Raw genomic sequence first — 21,344 nt, 5'->3', positions numbered from 1 at the left:
CGTTTTTTTTTTTTGTTTAATAACCATTGAGAAAGTCAGAGAACTGTGTAACATCACTGGCTAATACCAAAGTTCTCTGTAGATGTCATGCAACACATTTGCTTTTTCAAACTTCAACGTTTAGAAAATAAGCATAACAAAGAAACATTTTTCACTAGATTCAGCATGATTTACCAATTTAATCTGGATAGCCAATATCTGAAACACAACATTAAATGGCACATGTGTTGCATCTCAAATTATGAAGCTTATCTGTGCACAAAATGACGATACATTTTATGCTAACTACTATTTTTGATTTTGTGTCATTTCATCATGAATAAAAAAATATATATTAGTGTATAGAGTTGTCTCTAAGATAAGTTGAATATTACGTGGACTGGCATATGAGCAGAACTAAAAGCACAGGATGAATTATTTAATATCCAGTAGAACTGGAGCTTTAATAAAAAAAAAAAACTTAAATGGCATAAAATTTAAGTAGCAAAGAAAATAAAAAACAATAAAATGATATCCCGATGTGATATTTACTTTTGTAAAGATCAATTTAAATGTCTGCTTTGTGACTTCTAAATGACAAGATTGTGCAATAGCATCATTTTTTTGTGTGTGAACACACTTTGTGGGGTCCCGTCATGGAGAAATGGATGTTTTCACGCTGTTGTATGGTGGGAATAATATAACATTTGGAGGCAAAACGTCCCCAAAAACAATAATCGTTAACTTCCTTGTGAAGATCGGATGATAAAGGTTGGGTTTTGGGGTTAAGGTTGTGGTCACAATAGGTTTATGCAAGTTGTGGCTTTGGTTAGAGTTGGGGTACATTTTCTGAAAATTTAAGTTAATGAAATGTCCCCTGCAGTAATGGAAATGTGACTGAAAGTGTGTGTGTGTGTGTGGGGGGGCGTGTGTGTGTGTGTGTGTGTGTGTGTGTGTGTGTGTGTGTGTGTGTGTGTGTGTGTGTGTGTGTGTGTGTGTGTGTGTGTGTATGTGTGTGTGTGTGTGTGTGTGTGTGTGTGCGTGTGTGTGCGCGTGTGTGCGTGTGTGTGTGTGTGTGAAAGACGTGTGGTATTGTGTCATTGTGGCTCAATGTAATAAGTAGCAGCTGGTATTTATAGCTTTTCCAGCATACTTTGTCCTTTTCCAAACAAACTAACTGACTTTTAACAATCATCTGCTGTCCAGAAAATGATAGAGGGAAAATAAATGAGTCCATGACTAAGACTCTCCGTCTTTTTCTCTGTTGTTTTAATAACATCTCCCTCTTTCTCGGCTGTTCCTCCCAACCATATCCTGTCAGTGAGCTGAAGACCTGTTTGAACAAGTGCTCATTTATGTATATGAGTCCATTCCTCTCTGGCCAGATAACCTGATAATAATATAAACCAAATCCAGAACAGATTGACCCATTGTTTACATGCCTGGAGTGCAGTTGGTGTAAATACAGCTTCATGAGCAATAAAACAATAAAGTGAGAATTGGTGGCATCTGGTGGCGCTGCAGCAGATTGCGGCTGGATGAAAGTACCTCGTCTCCCCATAAGTCTCCGTCTATAAATTGTGATAAAATTCGATAATTGCGACATGTAAAAAGAGCTAGAAAGTAGAAAGCAAAGCATGTCAAAGCAAAAAAAAAAAAAATAATTTAACTTTTCCCACTTTTTGTTGTGAATTAGTTCTAAGGCAGATTTGATCGCAACACAACTGAGGGTGCCAGCCACTACTTAATCTAGAGCCAAGGTTTAGGAAAGCTGAATCTCCTCTCATTATGTTTTTTTTTCTAGTCAATTATAATCTCTCTCAGGACAAATATTATGATAAAGACCAATTACAGCAAAAGGAAAAGCAGTAGTGGAGGCTAAAAAATGTTGCCTTTTGGAATGAAGTTACTATAATCTCACTGCAATGTCTTCTTTCTAGTTCAACAACACACTTATGCTAAAACAACTGATACAGTAACAACCAGTTGCTTAACACTACATTTTTGCTGCAATTTTTGTTGCATTAACTTTCCCTAAAAATGTGTTTCATAATTAGTACTTTCTACTGCAATAAAATGTGTGGGGTTTTGTAATACTTTATTCATTTTTTTCATGCTTTACTCCATTTTGAAGAGAGTGAAGACTTACCAAAAGCAAGTGCTGCCAACACATTCTCTAATATTACTCCCATTACTACTTTCTGTCATTTTAACACCATGTAGGGTCATTTTAGACTTCAGCAAGCTGTTGCTGGAAGTCTCTTTGCATACATTGCTTTCTTTTACCTTGCATGCCTAAACTTCTTCTTCAAACTTTTTCAAAGTTGGAAATTTCTGTCTTCTTGTCATCTTTGCACGTGTCAGAAGTTCTGGAATATATTCATTTAGGCAACAAAAACAAACTATATTTCTGTACATAAGTAACACATCCTGTGGTTCAGACTTTATGGTGTTTTTCTGCAAACAAGAGGATACTAGAGCAGGGAAGAAGGGAGTGTGTGAATCCAAGGGGCCTGTTGGGAGTCCTGCCAATGGATTTCAACATTGAAACAAGTAGAGCATCAAAGAAGACAGTCAGTTCCTTACAAAAGACAGTCGCTCCTTACAAAAGTCAAGGATTAACTAACTGCTTACAAGTGTCTAAGAGTTATGCATGTTGTTGGAACAAAAATGCCACAAAGTCTGGACGATAAAGTGCTAACTGTGGAATCAACTTTAGGTATGATCAAACAAGCGTTTCTACCGCCCAAAGCCTGACAAGGCAAGAGGAGAATGTAAGGTGGGAGTGAACATCAGAGCACAGGATACAAGAATAACAGTGGGAGGAGTAGGAAAGGTGATTAAATGCACGTTCAAGTGCTGGGGGAGGGGGGGAACAGACTTACCAATATTAACGAGAGGAAGACAAACTTCTTCTGACCTCTGCTCTGTGACATTTTGTGTCTAATCCCTGAAAGACAGGAGAAATGCATGAAATGACAGCAAATGCTCATTTTTCTTCATAAACTTTTAATGAACTTTTTTTTCCGCCTGCAGCTTCCCTGCACTTTAACTGCTATTATCAATCAGTCAAGTCATGAATTGAAACATCGCATCCGACAGGAGCGTTGTCAGCGGGAATGTTGTGCATGTGTGTGGCCAAACGCTGTGAATGGCTCACTAGCATCACGTCACTGCCAATAAACAAGTAATAGCAGTAGAACAACCTATGGCAAACTTCTGAGTCATAACTATGAGCAAATATCACCTCTGGCCAATCTTTGGTATACGTCAGTATAAATGCAGGTCATATCATTTAGCAGCATTTAAAAATACCTGATTAGTCAACAATGTGTTATATGGTTGACCTTGGTTATGAATGTCTATTTTTAGATATGCATATTTTTAAAAAAAAGAAAGAAAAAAAGAAGATGAGTTGCTTGAAAGCTATTTTTAATCTACATTAAAATTAATTATGTAAAGTACCTTGAAATGCCTTGCTGCTGAAATGTGCTATACAAATGAAATTTGACTGATTGACTGATTGATACATAACAATAGATTGTGACATAAAAGTGATGTAATCATTAGTATTGCCATTGCCTTCCTGTACAATTCTGCTTGTTTACAGATTGTCTCTGGTCTTTCATCACAGAAGGAGAAGTTGTAGACGATGGTGTTGATGGTTTCTGCGTTGTTTTGGAGTTGTAGTCTGCCTTTAGTTTTAGCAATGGCAGCAGAGTAAGTGAACAAAGCAGTTCTGTCCATGTTGGCCACACTTCCAAATATTGAATTAACATTAACAGCCACCTCTCTTTGCAGTGGAGGATGGTTGTTTACGGCGCAGGCAATTTCCCGTAAGCTCCATAGCGTCAAACTGGCACATAACATACGTCACGGGCAAAGGTTAGCAATTGGGTAAAATTATTAGCATGAGTCAATACACAGGTAGGTGATAGTGGAGGTAACCAAAGAGACACAGACAGTAGTTAACTTCAAGATAAAACACTATTTTTTTCGTGACAAAAAACCCATTCAGATTTGCTTTCAGAAGTAAATCTGATTCATTTTTTAATTAAAAATTTTCTAATCCTCTCTGCCGGAACATCTAAAAGGCTGGTAGGGGCTCACAGTGTGGAACATACCAAGATCTGTCAAATCCAAACAAGACGATAATGTGAAGGTACATTAAGTAGTAGCCTCACTATTGCCTTCCTACTCAATTCCTCTTGACTCTCATCTCCCTTCATGCGCTGTCTGGGATTTCTCCCAGTGAGCTGGATTCCTCCAGATGAACTTCAACTGTTTTCCATGTAGTGCAACGTATGTTGTGTATGCTATAGCCTAGACATAACCTCTTAACAAAACCCACTTCAAAATAATCTGAACAACTGCTATATATGGCACTGTACACCTGTGCACCACTGAGAGCTCATTAAGTTCATTCAAGCATTAAGGAAATTATATTATTGGCATATTGCAACTGTGCATAAATTGATATTATGACTTATTTCTCATTGACTTACAGGAAAAAAACAAAATGTTTGCAACGTGTTGCCCCCTGCTGGCTATGGCGTACAGTGCAGTTTAAAACCCCAGGTGCGTTCACCTAATTTTATCATACAATGTTTTTTTTTCTTTTTCTTTTTATAAAAATCTCTAATACAATTTTTATAAAGCATATTAAAACAAATGGTGATACCCTAATTGTGTAATTCTACTGGGGAAAATTAAAGTGCTATAGTATTTTAGTTTGAAAGGTTCCAGTGAAATGTTTTTAGAAGTAAGCTGAGGTTTGCGGTGTCCTTCAGATCTATGACTAAATTCAAATCACATTGTTCCAAGTGTTTGTTTTGTTTGTTTTGTTTTTAAGTGTCAAAGTATCTAGCTAGGTTACTAGCTAGATACTTTGTATGTATGTTTGGCATGTATGTTTGGGAAAGCTATCCAATCTCTTCCTAACCATCAAGAAAAAGTTTTTTTTTTTCAGCCAAATTCAGAACATCTGGGTTTACAAAGGCTGATATAATGGTATAAAACCGTCAATAGTTTTATGGATGTATCGTTAGGTAAAATTATCTCACATCGACAGTGCAACTCTAAATCCATCCCAAGTTAGGTTGAACATGTACGTGTGCATGGGGTGCATGCATGCGTGTGTGTGTGTGTGTGTGTGTGTGTGTGTGTGTGCGTGCGTGTGTGTGTGTGTGTGTGTGCGTGTGTGTGCGTGTGTGTGTGTGTGTGTGTGCTGCAATTAAGCAAGATCAAACCACTAGAGTTGGAGAATTAGCCATAAGGGAAGATCTGAAGTTTCCGACATGGAAGAGTGAAATCCGAGGTCTGGAGCCAGACAGATTTTGACCTCAGATTGGAAATAATTGCGGCTTTCTCCCTTTTGTATCTCAAACACACACGCACACACACGCACACACACGCACACACACACACACATGCACACACGCACACACACACACACACACACACACGCACACACACACAAACTCAAGCACACGCATATTAACACATAGTCTGACTGTAAATGTAAGCAGCATTAACTTCTGAGGGCAAAATAAGCTTAATTGTGCAAAACCTTGTGGTAAGACCACAACCGGTATGTACTGTGTGAGTGCGTGCCTGTGTATGTATTTTTGTGTCACTGCTGAAGAGATAAAAGACTTGATTATGTTTTGTTTTTTCTTAAATCAGGAAATGAAGAGCTGCCAAATGGCTATGGACCCCCTCAAGGCTACTCATTATGGGGTTAAAGTGATGAACACACAAACTCGTGCGCACACAAACACACACACACACCACTTAACTGCGTTTGAAGACGATCTGTGTCTTCTGACAGTCTGCTTACTTCTTTCAACCCTGTCTCTCTAACCTCAGCTCTCTCTGTTGGGGCAGGTTTGAGATGAAAGTCAGCCTGAGCCTTTTTAGCCTCCCAAGGGGTATTAATCTTCTAACGATTGTATAATCTCCAATAAATAACCTGTCTGTTTTTAGCTGTGCCCTTAACAGGTTTGTGTGTGTGTGTGTGTGTGTGTGTGTGTGTCATTCGAGCAAGCGTACTGCACAGTTCGCAGCGTGGTAGTTTGTTTATTTTAGGATTCTGTTTTCACTTTACAATTGCTAGACTGAATCACATCGGAGACATCTTTGGAACCCCCCATCTCTTCATTAGCTGTGGTTTCGAATGTGTTTTTAATTTGCTTGGGTTTAATTACAGCAGAATAAATCCAGAATGAAATGGCGCATAGCAATGGAGTGACAATTTACTCTTTGACTCACAAAAAATACACAGGAAAAGCTTATAGACCACAAATATTTAAGCAGTAAAAAATAAATAAATAAATAAAAATCCTATAAAAAAGGCTTAAAATCGTCTTTGACTTAACGTGTTACAATGTACGAATCTGCCATATATTGGCATTTTAACTGGATGGATGTGAGGACAGTAAACAAATAGCAGAAGACATGACAAATGAGTATAAAAAATTATTTAATGCATAATTAATCTGCAATACAGGCAAACTATTGATCCCTAAATACGTAAGAACACAAATAAGCAGCTTATATTTATATACTGCAAGTTTATTCTATAAACTTGGATATTCCTATCTGCTCCCAATTTGATCAAGTCATTGTTTAATTCGTTTATATTTGAGCTTTTACTTAAACTCATCTCATGATTCCCGTCTCATAATTTGTGCAGAGATACAGCTATTTTTAAGTATTTATGCAAGAATTCTAAATAAAAAGTATAGCACAACCCAATCGAAGCCAATCTGCCAACAGTGTTTCCCTGATTGTGTCACAAACCACTTTGAACTGGTTTACACTGACTTACACCGGCTCTATTTAGCTTAGAGAATAGATTTGAAAAATACTTCTGTTAGCTAAATTGTTGAAAGATTTGTTGTTGTATCAGGTCTTCTGGTTCTGCTCCGCATCCCTAGAACCAGAACCAGAACTACACAGAGAGAAGCAGCATTCAGCTTTTATGCACCAAAAATCTGGAGTTACAAAACTACCAGAAAGCGGAAACACAAAAGTTCAGTTAAATCAAGACTGCAAACCCACCTGTTTAGAGTTGTTTTTTAACCACACTAAATGGAACATTGACCAAAACATTTGATGCGTACTGATGTTTTTAATGACAGCACTTGACAAAGTATAATGTCTGTTATTGGCTTTAACAACTGTTGATTATATGATGTGTTTATGATGTCTTTTTATGATGTAAAGCACTTTGAACTAATGTGATGCTGAAATGTGCTTTACAAAACATTTGATTGATAAGGCTTGATGTGGAATAGAGGAAAGAAGTGCAACGTGACGCTACGATACAAAAGACTGTTTCAGTAGCAGCTGGAGTCTGAGAAGTACTTTAATCTGCAAAATATTATGCAGATAAAAACATGTTAAGGATGATGTGCAACAACTTCTTGTAATTAAATCACGAAATGCAATTGGACAGTCTTTATAAGGATCAGTAAACAGAGCTTTGCCCTGTGGGGAAATTCCTCCCACGTCTTACCCTTACTGCCCAAGTGAATGCTGCAAGTAGCAAAGCTACACCCATCTGGTTTAGTAATCTCGGCTGTATGCTCTGAAAGCACACAGGGATCATGATTGCCGCATAATGATCAGAATGTTGTGGGAAAAAAAACAGGTTGATAATGTGGAGTTCCAAACTATGATCTGAAAAAGGTTTTATGTTCAACAATGTCTCAGAAAATTAATGAATTTAAATAGGCAGTTGCTGTAGATTTGTCTCTTGTTCACGTTTTATATTGGTTCTTTTACATCATTTCTGTTTCTACCATGTAAATGTTGTAGCTGAAAACAAGACTCATCATACCAAGCAACATTTATTATAACCTGTTGTTATCCAACTGTGATGAGCCGTGTGAATTGGAGCCTTAGTTTCCCTGTTTATCCCTGGAAATCTGCAGTTTCTCAAATACTCAGAGCAGCAACAACTAAAACCATGTTCAGAGTCACTTAAGTCCACTTTTCTCTCCCATCCTAATTCACAGTTCTGTTTTTATAATAGTACACAAAAATCTGTGTAGGACAGTAAAGTCCTAGCGCAAAAATTCGCGTGACAGGTGGACGGAGCCTGGTGCTGCAAGGTTGGAGACCTTGTCCTGTTAGGCGACGGGGCCTGGATAATACCCGTGTTAAACGGACGGCGGAGTCCGGCGACGACACGCGCTTCAATTTTTTGAAGCGCCTGTCACATACTGTTTTTATTTTGTTTTTTAATTATGTAAAGCAACTTGAAATGCCTTGCAGCTGAAATGTGCTATACAAATAAAATTTGATTGATTAAATAATTTTATTTCTCATCTAGATAACCAGGTGTGGAGATCTGATTGGTTCTGTATTTAATAAGCCAATGAACAGATGTGATTAATAAAGCGGGTAGTGAGTGCACATTGATTTTGTGTACACTCAGGTTGGGAGTCAATGTCATTAAATGCCAATATTAAAAATTTTAAAATAATATTTAATTAAGAAGCCATTGCTCACTAAAACCTTTCCAATCAAATATCAACAGGCATCTTCTTGCAGATGTCTTCAAGTTAAATACACGTTTTTGTACACTGTTTACTCGGTATCTGATTAAACAATACAAAGCTAAATATCTTTTTAAAGACTTTTCCAGTTACTTTTTTTTGCCACAAGCTTCATTGGTCCCACACTAATATCAGAATATAGCAAATAATTTAAGAGGTCTGCTTGTTCAGGCTAGCACTGTAACTTTTCCATGTTTAAGTTTCATCCTCCCAGGCTCTCAGTTGTAATTCACTTCATCAGTTCTTGTGGGGAAAAAAAATTCTCTACATCTCACTACCTACCATTAACAATTGTTTCAGATGAGTTGTGTGGGAAATGGCTTTTCCCCATCATTGCTTAATTGTATAAAGGGTCTTTATTACAGAGCCAAAAATGATGACTTGAATAGGTATTAGGCCAATTAGTGGCCTGAGAAGCCATCCAAGAAACAATACAGCAAAAATGTGGTTAGAGGATGTTTTGTGAGCGCACATGAAGCACTTAATTTTTGATGATAATTCTATTAGCAGAGTACAGACTCACAGCTTTTTAATCATTTTGGATTTTGGTGTGTTTGAAGAGAAATGTCTGTTTCTTATCAACTATGCTTTCTTGCTTTTCGTCTGTTTTTTTTCCTTCCCATTGTTCTCCATTCTTGCTATCACACATGACAATTAAACCAGACCTTAAAAATAACAGAACTTGCAACATGCAGCAACTGAAAATTCACGACAGGCCTAAATTAACATGCCACAGACCTAAACTGAGAAAAGCTTTAAAATACATTAACAGTTTTCTACATAAGTGAGATTTTACAAATTTACAATGCCCATTTAGATCGGTCACTGAATTCAGCTCACCCAACGACCACTGGTCTTTCTACCTCACCAGATCAACATGAGTCTACCCTGTCATAAACACAATCTCACACACATGCAAACATAATCCATTCCAGCCGTACATGGGTCCTGAAGTTAATCAGTGCACTGATAAGGAGCTCAAACCCTAAAAAGGCAATTACTTTATCCCTTTACAGACTAGGACTCAACCTGCCAAATCTGCACAAGATCTCAAACAGATGTTAAGCAGTTTGACAACGCTTAAGCCCTGCCTGTTTTTCTGTGCATGCACAACACTACAAAAAGCAATAAGTCTGAGCTGGTGACAAAAGACGAAATGTCACCATCACCTCTCAACACGTCTAGGAAAACATTTTCATAGTATTCATGATTCAGTGTATGTTTATTCAACTAAATCCCACTTCAGTCTAGTTAAACCCCGCACGGTGTTGTAAGAGCGCTCAGTATAAACTGTAGTTGTGAAATATTATGCAGGTTAATTATCTGAATTTTCACCGGCAATAAAACTTCAATGAAGTGGGTTTGGAGCTAAAAAGGAAAGAAGCCACAAACTTTATGGATTTCCCCTCCATCGAGTTGTTGTAGTCTGTCATCTAAACCTGGTTCTGGGAAACAACACATCAGGAAAGGTAGAAAAAAAACTATTTATCTATTTAATTGCAGACCTTGCTTTCTGTGTGATGCATGAAAAAAGGGAGTCTTCTACACATGTCTTGAAAGAGACTTAGCAGCCGGCTTACCAAAATAGTATTTTAATATAATATCACTATAGACCAGTTATTAAGATTGTTGTGTTTCTTTAGCGTAGTTTATTACGTGGGCTGTATGATGGCACAGTCAATAACTTGCAGTTCTTTGTAATTTCTTCTCCTGCTTCTCCTTTGAGAACAATTAACTGTTGGCGTCTAATAGATCTACATTGCCAGGGATTTTTGTTTGTATTTTAAATTCTTAATAAAATATTTCCGCAGCCCAAGTACCACCAATGGTATTTTAAAGGTTTAACAGACAAAAATTTCACTACTCTATCCAGTTTAATACCGTGTTATTACCTCTGTAATGGTTATAATCATCTCCCCATCTTCCTAATTACTAATAATGCTCCAAACATTATCCACATTATGACTGAGTGTAAGAATATAGCCAGTCCAATCTCATTCTAACTGCCCTTGCTGTCTTTTGATGTGAGGCAGGTAAAGGAGGAATGTGCTGCAGGCTCTCTGTCTCTCTACTATGATTTGGAGTCAGTTGGATTGCAAATGAAGGGTTGGTGGGGTGGCGGGCCTGTCAGTCAAATCACACCAACCGCTTTCACCTTCAGTTGAGTCAAACTACGTGCACGTCTCAAAGCCTCCTCAAGCAGAGTTTACTGATTGGGAGAAAACATCTAAGAAGGGACAGGGCTGTGTATGTTTCAGAAAAGCCATCCTCTGTTTTTAAAAGACCCACAGGAAGTCAAAGTAGCCACCATGGTTCACTTACAAGGAGCTTAATGAGCTGTAAATAAATATATCTGATTTGCTGCATGATGTTTAATGTGAAAATAAACCCACAATTAAAGGTGACTTCCATGGCTGGAGACAGAGCCAAACCTCAGACAGCAGCTGGCCCTCGTCTCCTTGACAAATATCAATTTACTCCCATACCACCCAGATGCATCACAAGGCTTTATAAGACCGAGCTCAACTCTCCAAGGAAATAAATGATGCATTGATTATTCTTGAATTTGTCCAAACAAATCATTCTGGAACAAGCTTTTTTTTTTTTAAAGTGCCACTTCAGGAAATACTAAGACTTCCTATTTCCACCAGAATGTCGCACATTTTGAAAAAAAGAGAGAGAAAAAAAAAAACTGTGCAGCTGGAACAGTTTTTGCTAAGTACAATTTCAAAGTTTTTGTTTGCAATTAAACAGAAAGATCCCCTGAAGTTGCAATTCAAAACAGATGAAGTCAAAGGTTTTCTATTAGTCCTGACCTGAAGACATAATATGGCTGAAACCTGTTTAAAGCTTAGGAGTAGCTGACATGTCTGACCCTTACTCCCAGCATAAGTATATAATGACAAGTTCAAAACAGAAAGGCCAAGCAAAAATATTTTCAGCACTGTTTTTATATCTTGTTAAACTAAAGATATTGAAGCTTTACAAAAAAAATGGAAATCTACACAAAATTCTGGTGAAAACAGCTCTACGTAAAAATCAGTAATGAGGGCTTCTACGTCTTAAACGTCTACTTTATCATAGCAGACGTTATTTCCATTCCACCTCAACTTTTCATAGTTTTTGCACTTTATCAGCTCTTTCTCTAAAAACGTATTTTTTTTCTTATGAGAGAAAAACACCACGCATAATAATTTCCATGCCCTAAATGAAACAAATGTTTTTGCACGAGACTGTGAGTGATGTTTTTTTGTTCTCTTTTTATCTTTTAATTGCTTTAATTACAGACTTACTGTCATCTTTTCACTCAGTGCTCAGGAAAAAAACAAACCCTTAAGGAGCATGAAAAGAAAAAGCCAGTGCCTACGCAGACTGCCTCTCATTCTGTCTCATATCGCACACCTATGGCAGTTCCAGTCAGCGGTCTCTTTGATTCTCTGCCTGCTGGTGATCAGTCTTTCATCGTCTCCTCTCCTTGATCCCTTGTTTCTCTCTTTACCTCAGCTGGGGCAGAACGTCTCTCTCCTTGTCTCCTCGTCTGTCTCTGTTTGTTTTGCGCTAACTGTAGGTGGGAAGCCTAAACTGTAACCTGGAATTCATCTGGATTTATGATTCCTTTTCTCCAGCTCACGCCTACAGTACAGCAAATGGAGAAATAATGCAGATCTTTCAGCCAAAGCAATTACGTTGCGGGTCATATATCCTTCATGATGTTCCCTTAAACACATTCAAAGAAAGCAACTTTTTAATGGTGGTACACACAATTAACCAGCTTGAAATGTGCATTGTTTGCTTCTGCTTGTTTGCACTGGACATATTCATCATGGTACACCACAGGTGTGCAGTTTCACACCTCCTCTAACAGCCCCGAAGGTCTTCCAATTGCTTGTCATTGGAGGGTATAATTTAAGTCCCTTAAGCGGTCATGATGGATGGACGTACATGCAAAGGAAGGAGAATCTTCAAAGCTAAACTCTAAGTCAATCCATTAAAAAGCAGAGACTTTAAAGAGTTTAAGTAGAAAACCATTAAAAGCATCAACTGTATTGTTTAACCTGCCACCAGGAGCTTAACTGCAGAGATCTGAAACTCATTATTCTGAGACCAGATTCTACATCTGTGCATATCCCTCATCTGGGAGCAACAGTAACTGTATCCCTTGATTGTTTCCAAACCCACTAACTGTCTCACCGCATGATCGATTTAACCTTGTCGAAAGCTCTGAAGTTACTTATCTCTCCATTATTAAAAACCTCTATAATTTTTATTTTTATTTTTTTGAGCAGTGACTGTAAAACAGGGATTTACTGGTATCTGTAACCAAAGACATATTTATTACAGAGTGAATGTTTTGGATGTCTTTAGGATCTTATACTGGTGAGTAAGCCATATTAGTCCTGTTACCATTATGGAAAACATCAGTCAAACACTCACTCTGGTATTCTCAAAAAGGTGTCAAAAATGTCCAAATCAAGCATGTCCTGTAACAGGTAGAGGTATTTTTCAACAGATTTTTTTTTTTTTTTTTTTCGGTAAAGAAAATCTACATGTTGCATTTCAAATTAAATCACTGTGAATTCCCTGCACCAACAGATGGTGGTAAAGTTGATATTGAAATTCAACTGAAGAAAACCCTGTGCACGATTAAAGCAGCGCTGGACTAGATAATCTCCCAAAACTCCTGCTTTATTAGACCGTGTTTACGCTTCCTTGTCAGTCATTAACTTCTTTAGCTCACATTTCATGTTACAGAGTAAGAACAGATGGACCAATCCATTAGAAACTGCTTCACTGTTGTTGAGATTTGCAGCACAAAATGCACACATAAACACTGCACACATGCAAAACTGGCCAATGTGGAATCAGGTTTTATAATCACAAGGTATCCAGCTGTTCTTTACCCAAACAGAGGGGCAAACAACTCGTAAACTATTCGTTTCACAAAAAATGTGGGTTAGTATAGATAAAGCCACAGATGTAATGCATTGAGTTTTTCTTGTACTTGTGGAAGTTGCTCGATTGTCATTGTCACCAGTTTGACAGAACTTCATGAGCACGAGTTGACATCTATTGGCCGATGATCTAAACTTCAATTAAATAAAACGATCCAGCTGAAATCCAGCTCTCTAACGGGCAGCCTGAATGAACAGCCTTTGTGTCTCCATTGCAAATACAAACTTCTTTTCGGTATATTTTGAACTTCCTCTAAATATATTTATGAACACCTTACTTGTTCTGATAATACCTCAGTGAATCTTCTCTCTTCACTAACAACTTCTACTGTCACTGTAACTTGGCAGTGCTTACATTTAGTGTTTTTGCTGATCAGAAAAATTATACATTTTGGAGATTCCAACCTATCAGGTGTGGTCAGGCTGAAAACCAGAAAATTCTGGTCATTTTTATTTTTTTAGTAAATCTATAAATATATTCCGAATGACTCCCACTGCTAGTCATGCTTTAAGTGTGACGCATTTGATTATGGGACATAAAAAGCAACAAATCCTGGCCTACAGCACCAATGTTCTGCACATTTCATGGGTGACATGATAAGTAAATCTTCTCAGAAATTGATGAATTGGCTTACCTACAGAGAAAATCTCAAATGAAAATATCACAGCGCTACGACCTCCCTCCTGCTTTACATTTATAGAGAAACAGCTACCCACCATATGTTAATGTAGGCTTCTGCTGACAGTTGCAGGTCCTCTGTATTATCTGCATAAAAGTTAGCAAACACTAGGATGTTTTCAAGCTAATGCACAGTGACTACTACCAGCATTGCAGTTTAGGAAGCTTTGCTGTATAAAGCATTGCTGGAATCACGAAACATAAATCAGAAATTAATGAAATGCAGCTATCCCCCATGTTTTCATGAGACTTCCTGGAAGCCCCAGAGGGAGCTCAATGAAGAATCACTGCTCTTTCTGGAGCTGTTACCAACTGGAGACTGGGAATAATGAGAGTTTAGACCCAGCCAACGAAACAAAACACATCTATGTGGGTTTTTGACAGCTTTAGCTAAACATGCATTGATATCGTAGTATATTCAAACAATAAAAAAAAAATATAAATGAAATGAAAGGGTTGTTTTATTCCAGTCACAAAAGAAACGCACTAACAAATCAAGTGTGTGATGATATGTGAGAAACTTAGTTTGAAATAAATAAGTGCTTAATTCAAAACTTTGTTGCTAACCAAGTGGTTTTCATCACTCATTCAAAAAACTAGCAGACAATAAATTAAATAATAATAAATAACATTGTGTCAAGGAAAAACAAAAGTAATAGCCAATAGCCAATCTCTCAACTAACAATTAAGTTTCACACAGCAGCCCAAATCACAATTCTGACAATGTTAAATTATACCTGCAACTTCTAAGCAGATTTTCAGACATTCAGCAGTCAGGAAATGTCAAACTTCTCCTTTCTTTTGGAATATCCAAACAGCTAATACCTAAAGAAGCTGCTTAGGGAAAATCAATGTTTTAACCACCCACCCTGATCCTATAGGTCATTGTGAGAGACTCAGATTCAGAATCCCAAAGTTTTATGTTCAACAAACCAATCCCTCCGCTCCACAGGGTGAGGCTCGTCAGAACTTGCAATCGGATACAAATTAACAGCAACAACACATTATTATCTGATTGCTAACAACTTAAGCGTAAAGACTGCAGAGGAGAGTGGGTTAAGTGCAGCCAGATGAGAAGTGAGGACAAAGCCTGAACTGACTTCCACACTGATGACTGTTCAGGCCCAAATAAATAAGGCTAATTGGTTTTTAAAACACCTGTCTTTAATTTTAATTACTTTTGATTAGAAATGTGGTTTGTGCTGATTTTCATCTGATATTCTAAGCACACATCCAAATTTTCACAAACTGAAAGTAATTTCTTTTCAGAAATGTGTTTGTGCATTTTGTCCTGTGTTTGATAGCATGTCATTTATTAATGCCTATTTGTTCATTTATTCTCTGTAATTTGCAGATGAAACTCTAGAATGCAAGTAGTACCTTGCAAAACTATTCATATTAACTGAACTTTGATTGTCACTTTGCAAACATAAACTTCAGTATATATTAGTGGTGTTTTATGTTATAAATAATGTACATTACTGTATAAAGGAAGGTAAATTAAATTTGCTTTCCAATTTTTTTTTTTCTAAAAATAAAACCTGAAAATACTGTCCTGTGCATTTGTGTGCAGTACCTTTACTGTGATACCCCAAAATAAAATTCAACCAATAGTTTTCAGCAGTCACTTAAACAGTAAATAGGGTCAACCCGGCACTTTAATTGAAGCTAGGCCTCAGAGATCTGTTAGAGTACATTAGTGAACAACCTACATTATGAAGACCAAGAGACAGACCAGACTGGTCAGGAATAAAGTTGTAGAGGAGCAGGGTCGGTTTATAAAACTCTTTCACAAGCATCATCAAAAACCACTGTTCATCAAAAAATGTGTTATAAAACTGAAAAGCAAGAAAGAGATAGTCATTCATGTACAAGGAAAGCATATATCAATGAAGCAGCCAAGAGACCGATGGTGACTCTGGAGGAACTGCAGAGATTAATAACTCAGTTGGGAAACTCTGTGGACAGTGTGAATTTTGTCAATAATCTCCATCAATCTGGCCTTCATGGAAGAGTGAAGGTCAGATACTCTTTCCTAAAAATATAAGGGGAAAAAAAAAAACATCCCGTTTGTCACTAGCTAAATTGTAAGGATGCAGAAGAATGTTCAAATGTAAGTCTTTTTGCCTAAATAGAAAGAAAAATAAGTTCAGAGAAGAATTAACTCTGCAAAACACTCTGAACACACTCAACCAATGAAATATGATGGTGGCAGTATCATGCTATAGAGATGCTGTCTGTTAGCAGGAACTGAGATTATGAGGAAAAGGCGAGAGCTAAATGCAGGACATCTTCAGCAATGCCACCATGTTGGGACCAGGGAAGCAATGGCAACTCCACTGCCACCCTCATTTGTTTACAGCAGGAGGGAAGGCCTGAAAATTGAGATTGTAGCATGACAAAAAATACAGCATATTTTTACAAGCCACCACAGCTAATCCTGAACATTAATGTAACCTGTCAGGATTATCCACAAAACGATCTTCATGTAGTTGACACCATTTGGGCACAAGCTCCAATCAAGTAGCATTAGAGGCAATAAATGTCTCAACTGAACTAAAACAACTTTACCTCCATAAGTAAACGTTGTATGATGTGTTAAGCGGAAACTTCCTCTGAGACATGTCAAGCATTATAAAAATATTTAACCCCAGCAGCCCCCAGAGATCCATTTTTTTTTTTTTCCATGGGGTAAATGAACACACTGACTTGGATTGAAATCAGCTGCGATCCAACATAAATCTCAACATTCACTTTCACAAGAAAAAACACTCCAAAATAAATAGAGCTATTGTGTGAATTCCAACACTGAGCAGCGTTTAGTGATGGAGTGGCAAGTAAGTAAACACATTATCAGTTCACTTCTGTCTGGTATTGGATGATCATGACTACAGGCACCGGCTTTGTTAGCTGTCCTCCCTTCATCCCTTTAATCCCCAGAAACCATATTAACGTCTTTTGAAGATGAGTTACACTCCCTCCTGTTTTTTTTTCCCTTTCCTCTGTCTCCTTTTGACTTTCTACTCGTGAACTTGAAAGATCATTGTGGCAGCAGTGACGGGCTGCGCTGGGGGAGCTCCAGGGGGAGTCAGAGAGGCAGTGTGGATAGAGACGGATTGATTTCCTCCTCCAGGAGCTCCAGTTCAAAGCCAAGCAAGCGAGCAGACTTCAGAAGTGCAGCAGGACCTGACATGTCCCCCAGCCGGCTTGAGCTGCCTGTCTGCGGGCAGGACTTCCCCCGGGGGGCCCGGGGCCCGGGACAGTCAGGCGGCACCAAGAAAACAATTATGTAGACAGAGCAGAAAGCTGTGCAACCGGCTCAAATGCATAATCTCAAAAAAGTAAAAAAAAAAAAAAAAAAAAAAGAAACTCTAATAAAACAGTTACAACCTCATGTATACCAAAAAAAAAAAAAGAGCTCATTAAAATCGCTTTCTAACAAACCAAGAAACAAAGATAACATCAAGCTCTATATTTTAGGATCTTAAATCACAACCTTGTCACAAAGTCAATGAGGCCTATAAACTATACAACAAGTGATGTGAAAATTATTCTACCTCCTTGGGCTAAAACTTTTGTACCAACATGCACCCTCCACATGCTTCAGAAGTGTTTAGGATGCTTGCTTCACACTTTTCAAAAGATTCACTGATGTTGTGCAAAGAAAAACACTGGAATTTAATTTCTGTATTGACTTCACAACAAAGGTTCTTCATATTTTACTTCACATTTACAAACAGACAGAACCAGACCTTTACGTAATTGAATCAATTGTCCTTTTGAGGTTGTTGCTGTTTTATCAGTGTTGATCAGCATTCTGAACGACTCCTATTAGTTTGCTCTAATGTATTTGTTTTCTCTTAGGTCATATTACAGTAAAGCACATGTTTATCTGGCATTTAAAAAAAAAGTGTTGCTCAGGAATTTCCCCGAAGTCTTGCAGCAATCTGTCCGTGCATTCCTCAGAGTGGAGTTCTTACCTGGAGCTGCGTGTCTTTCGGGGCACCGGCGTGGTTTCTCCTGCTGCTCTGCGCTATCAGCGGACGTGATGATCGGCGTTTAATCTCCTGAGTGGCGTCGGGTGAGCATCGCCGACCGACTGGTTGCGTTCATAGGAGTTAAACTCCGTGCAGCGACAATGCAGCGTCTCAGCCTCCACTTTGGCGCATGTCGGCGTGTCTTCAAGCTCCTCCTTGGTGAGCAAGACAGAAAAAAGGAAAAAAAAACAGAGTTTGTGATTTGTTTTCTCCGCCCTTGAAAGAGAAACCGATTAACGTGTGCCAGGTAGACTGTCAATTAACATGGCGCGGGTTACGATTCGACTCTGCCATCTAGTGTTCGTTTGACTGAACTGGCTTTTCTTTTAAATTGGAAGGAGTTAAATTCAGGGAAACACATTTTGTGTTAGATACAACAATCTATGAGCAGGTAACAGTCATTATGGACGTAATACAAATAGATTTTGTTATATGTACAGCTATCAACCTCATGGACAAATCATGTCTTTTAAAACATGGTATTGAGTCATCATTACATATTTCGCAGGCACAAATTTCAGTAGATCTTCCAGGAAGACCAGAAGCTTCATTCTAACAGTTAGTTTCATTTGCTGTAATTTAATAACAACTATGGTTCAGTTGAGTCTCAGCTGCTTTATTTTGCTCCAACAGTAATGCTGCATCCTGAGGTTATTGCTGTTTATACACAGCGCGGCATGACAAGAGCCAAACAACACCCCAGCTGTGTGTCGCAGGATAAACAATAATCACAACATTTCTCATGCATTATCGCCATTTAAGTGCTTTACGTGAATCACCTTCCCATCCACTTAAAGACTCACCTTCAGATGATGAATGTCTTTGAAACAGAAGGCATCAATTAGTTTGAGTGAGTCTTTGATGCTGCCGACCCGGTGCCTGGTGTTTGAATTGGACTAAAGCTTGGACTTTACTCTTCCTCCTCCTCCTCATCCTTCACACCACTTCCTCTTTTCTCATCCACAGGAAGAATTAGATAAAAGGAGGGCTTTGAAAGCACTGGGAGTCCTGTAATTACATACTCTTTCTCTTTGTGTGTCAGTCACCTTCTTTCCTTTTGCTCTGACTTTTTTGTTTTTCATTTTTGCCTCCCTCTACTCAAATTATTTTTTTTTTTTTACTGACGATACCCCACTCTCAGTTTCAATCTTCTCTCCTCCAACTTTTCTCCATCTTTCTCTCTTCCCCCTCCTTTTGAGCCCTATTGAAGTCAATCCCAAGCTTCCTTACTGAAAACGATGAGAGAAGCCAAGACGAGATGAAAAGAGAGGATGAGCGGAGGATGACACGAGAGATGAGTTCCTCTTGGGAACAGGGTGTCTGAAAGCTGGACAAAAACACACATTAACATGTATAAACTTTAATAACGATGATTGATGGTATCTCAACGCCAATATTAGGCTTCGTAAAAGAATGTGAAAGAAGGAGTTTGTATGGAGACCAAGTGATACAGTTCACAAACAACAATGAAAGGGATACAATTAAAGACTTGCACCAGTTTTGATCCTGTTTACAGTTGGGCCACACTGATCCTTCACCATCCTCCAACATCCTGCCTTCTGCATTCCTCCTGCTGCACCTTTTCAGCACTGACCGCCAGAGACACTATTGTGCGCTGCCTTATGAAAGCATGCGTGGCTTTTGAGATATTTTTAAATTTCGTAATGTTACGACCACATACGCGAACAGATTTTATGCGGATTTATGTGACAGGTCAATAAAAACTGCAACAAACAGTCTGTGTAATGGAAGGAAAAGGGCTTAAAGTTTTAAAGGGATTACACAAAAATTCTGAAAAGGTGTGGCATGGATTTGCATTCAGCCCTTTGAACCGAGACTTTGCAACTTCTGTTTCAATTACTGCTTCAAGCCCTTGGTATGTTGTTTTGCTTTATTACTTGTTTGCCCATTTTTCCTTTTCAATATAGGCTTGCTACACATATTTTCAAGTGAAATTAGGTTTAAATTTTGACTGTGTCATTCCAACGCATAGATATACTTTCACACTAGTTTTGAATTTAACAGTTTTTTGTCAGATAACCAAAGCTTGGGGTATTGTTTTAAAACTTAATCATGCTTTCCTTGAACTTCATAATTATGTTTGTTCACCAAGGTTCTCTTACAAATATGTAAAAGATTATATTTGAGTATTGGATGACTTCTTAAGGCAGTTGGATGGTTTTTCTTTGTTATTCATCACAGTCATAGGGAAAAATACAAATCTGTGTCAAAATTTCCCAGTTCTCTATGTGAATAATTTTGAAAACCCGTGCTTTGTGTTCTTGTCATGATCCGCAGGTGTTTGGGTTTTGGTTTTAATTCTTGTTTGTGTTTTGATAATTTCCCCCATTTGCTAATTTATGTTCTACAGGATTAATTTCTCCTAGATCTGCGTTGGTATTTTCCCATTGGTTTGTAGATCCTTTTCAGCCGTCTTCACCTTTTTCCAATTTTCTAAGTTGCTGAGATTTTTTTATTATTATTATTATTATTAAGGGAATCCGGGATTAGTTGTAACAATAGAGTTTATAATATTTAATCCAGATGTAAAAACAATACAGTAATGACACTGTAGCCTGTTTTATAAATTTTAATAAAATATTGTCATACTTTGAATTTTATTTATCCACAGGATTTACACAGAACATCAAAGTTTTTCACAAGGAACATAGCAACTGCTTTTGAATGGGTGCTACAGGTCAACATTAACAAAAGTCTGTGGTAAATGTGGTCTACCTGTTAATAAAACATATATATTTTTTATATTTGCCTGACACAACAAGATGCTTTTCTTGTTGTGTCAGAAAACACAATAAGAAGAGCATCCCTCAGCCAGTCTTCCACAGACTCTGTGACCTTGTTATTACCCTGTTTAAGACCAGGCCACACAGAGACACTGTCTGTGAGAACACACACACACACACACATGCACACACGCACGCACATGCACACACACACGCACGCACACACACACACACGCGTACAGCCTCTAACTACCCTTCAAAGTGGAAGCAAAAAAGTGGTTGCCATGGAAACTGTCGTGTCACCTAACCTACTTTTGCATAAACGAAAGACATTGGCGAATGAAAGAGAGGAGGTGTGTGGTTTTGGCACCTGAAAACGGAACCCCTCC

General features: G+C 38.0%; 1 protein-coding gene across 4 annotated transcripts in view; it reads right to left on the bottom strand.

Moving 5' to 3' along the window:
- edar (ectodysplasin A receptor) overlaps positions 1-21,344 on the bottom strand; it is a 56,353-nt gene that overhangs the window by 30,267 nt on the left and 4,742 nt on the right. For 3 of the 4 annotated variants that reach the window (XM_081604506.1, XM_081604509.1, XM_081604510.1), the window contains exons 1-3: positions 19,015-19,805; positions 18,155-18,366; positions 2,865-2,929 (exon numbers count right to left, since the gene is read on the bottom strand). In XM_081604506.1, the coding sequence (XP_081460632.1) occupies positions 2,865-2,915 (51 nt within the window). In that variant the 5' untranslated portion in view covers positions 2,916-2,929; positions 18,155-18,366; positions 19,015-19,805. Of the gene's footprint in view, positions 1-2,864; positions 2,930-18,154; positions 18,367-19,014; positions 19,806-21,344 lie in introns of those variants that run through there. The other variant, XM_081604508.1, reaches the window with a different exon arrangement.

The sequence above is a fragment of the Poecilia reticulata genome, chromosome 2 (assembly GCF_904066995.2).
Source record: "Poecilia reticulata chromosome 2, P_reticulata-male-v2, whole genome shotgun sequence".
Lineage (NCBI taxonomy): Eukaryota > Metazoa > Chordata > Actinopteri > Cyprinodontiformes > Poeciliidae > Poecilia > Poecilia reticulata.
The sequence above is the reverse complement of the archived record's forward strand: the minus strand, read 5'-3'. Positions and strand labels throughout refer to the sequence as shown.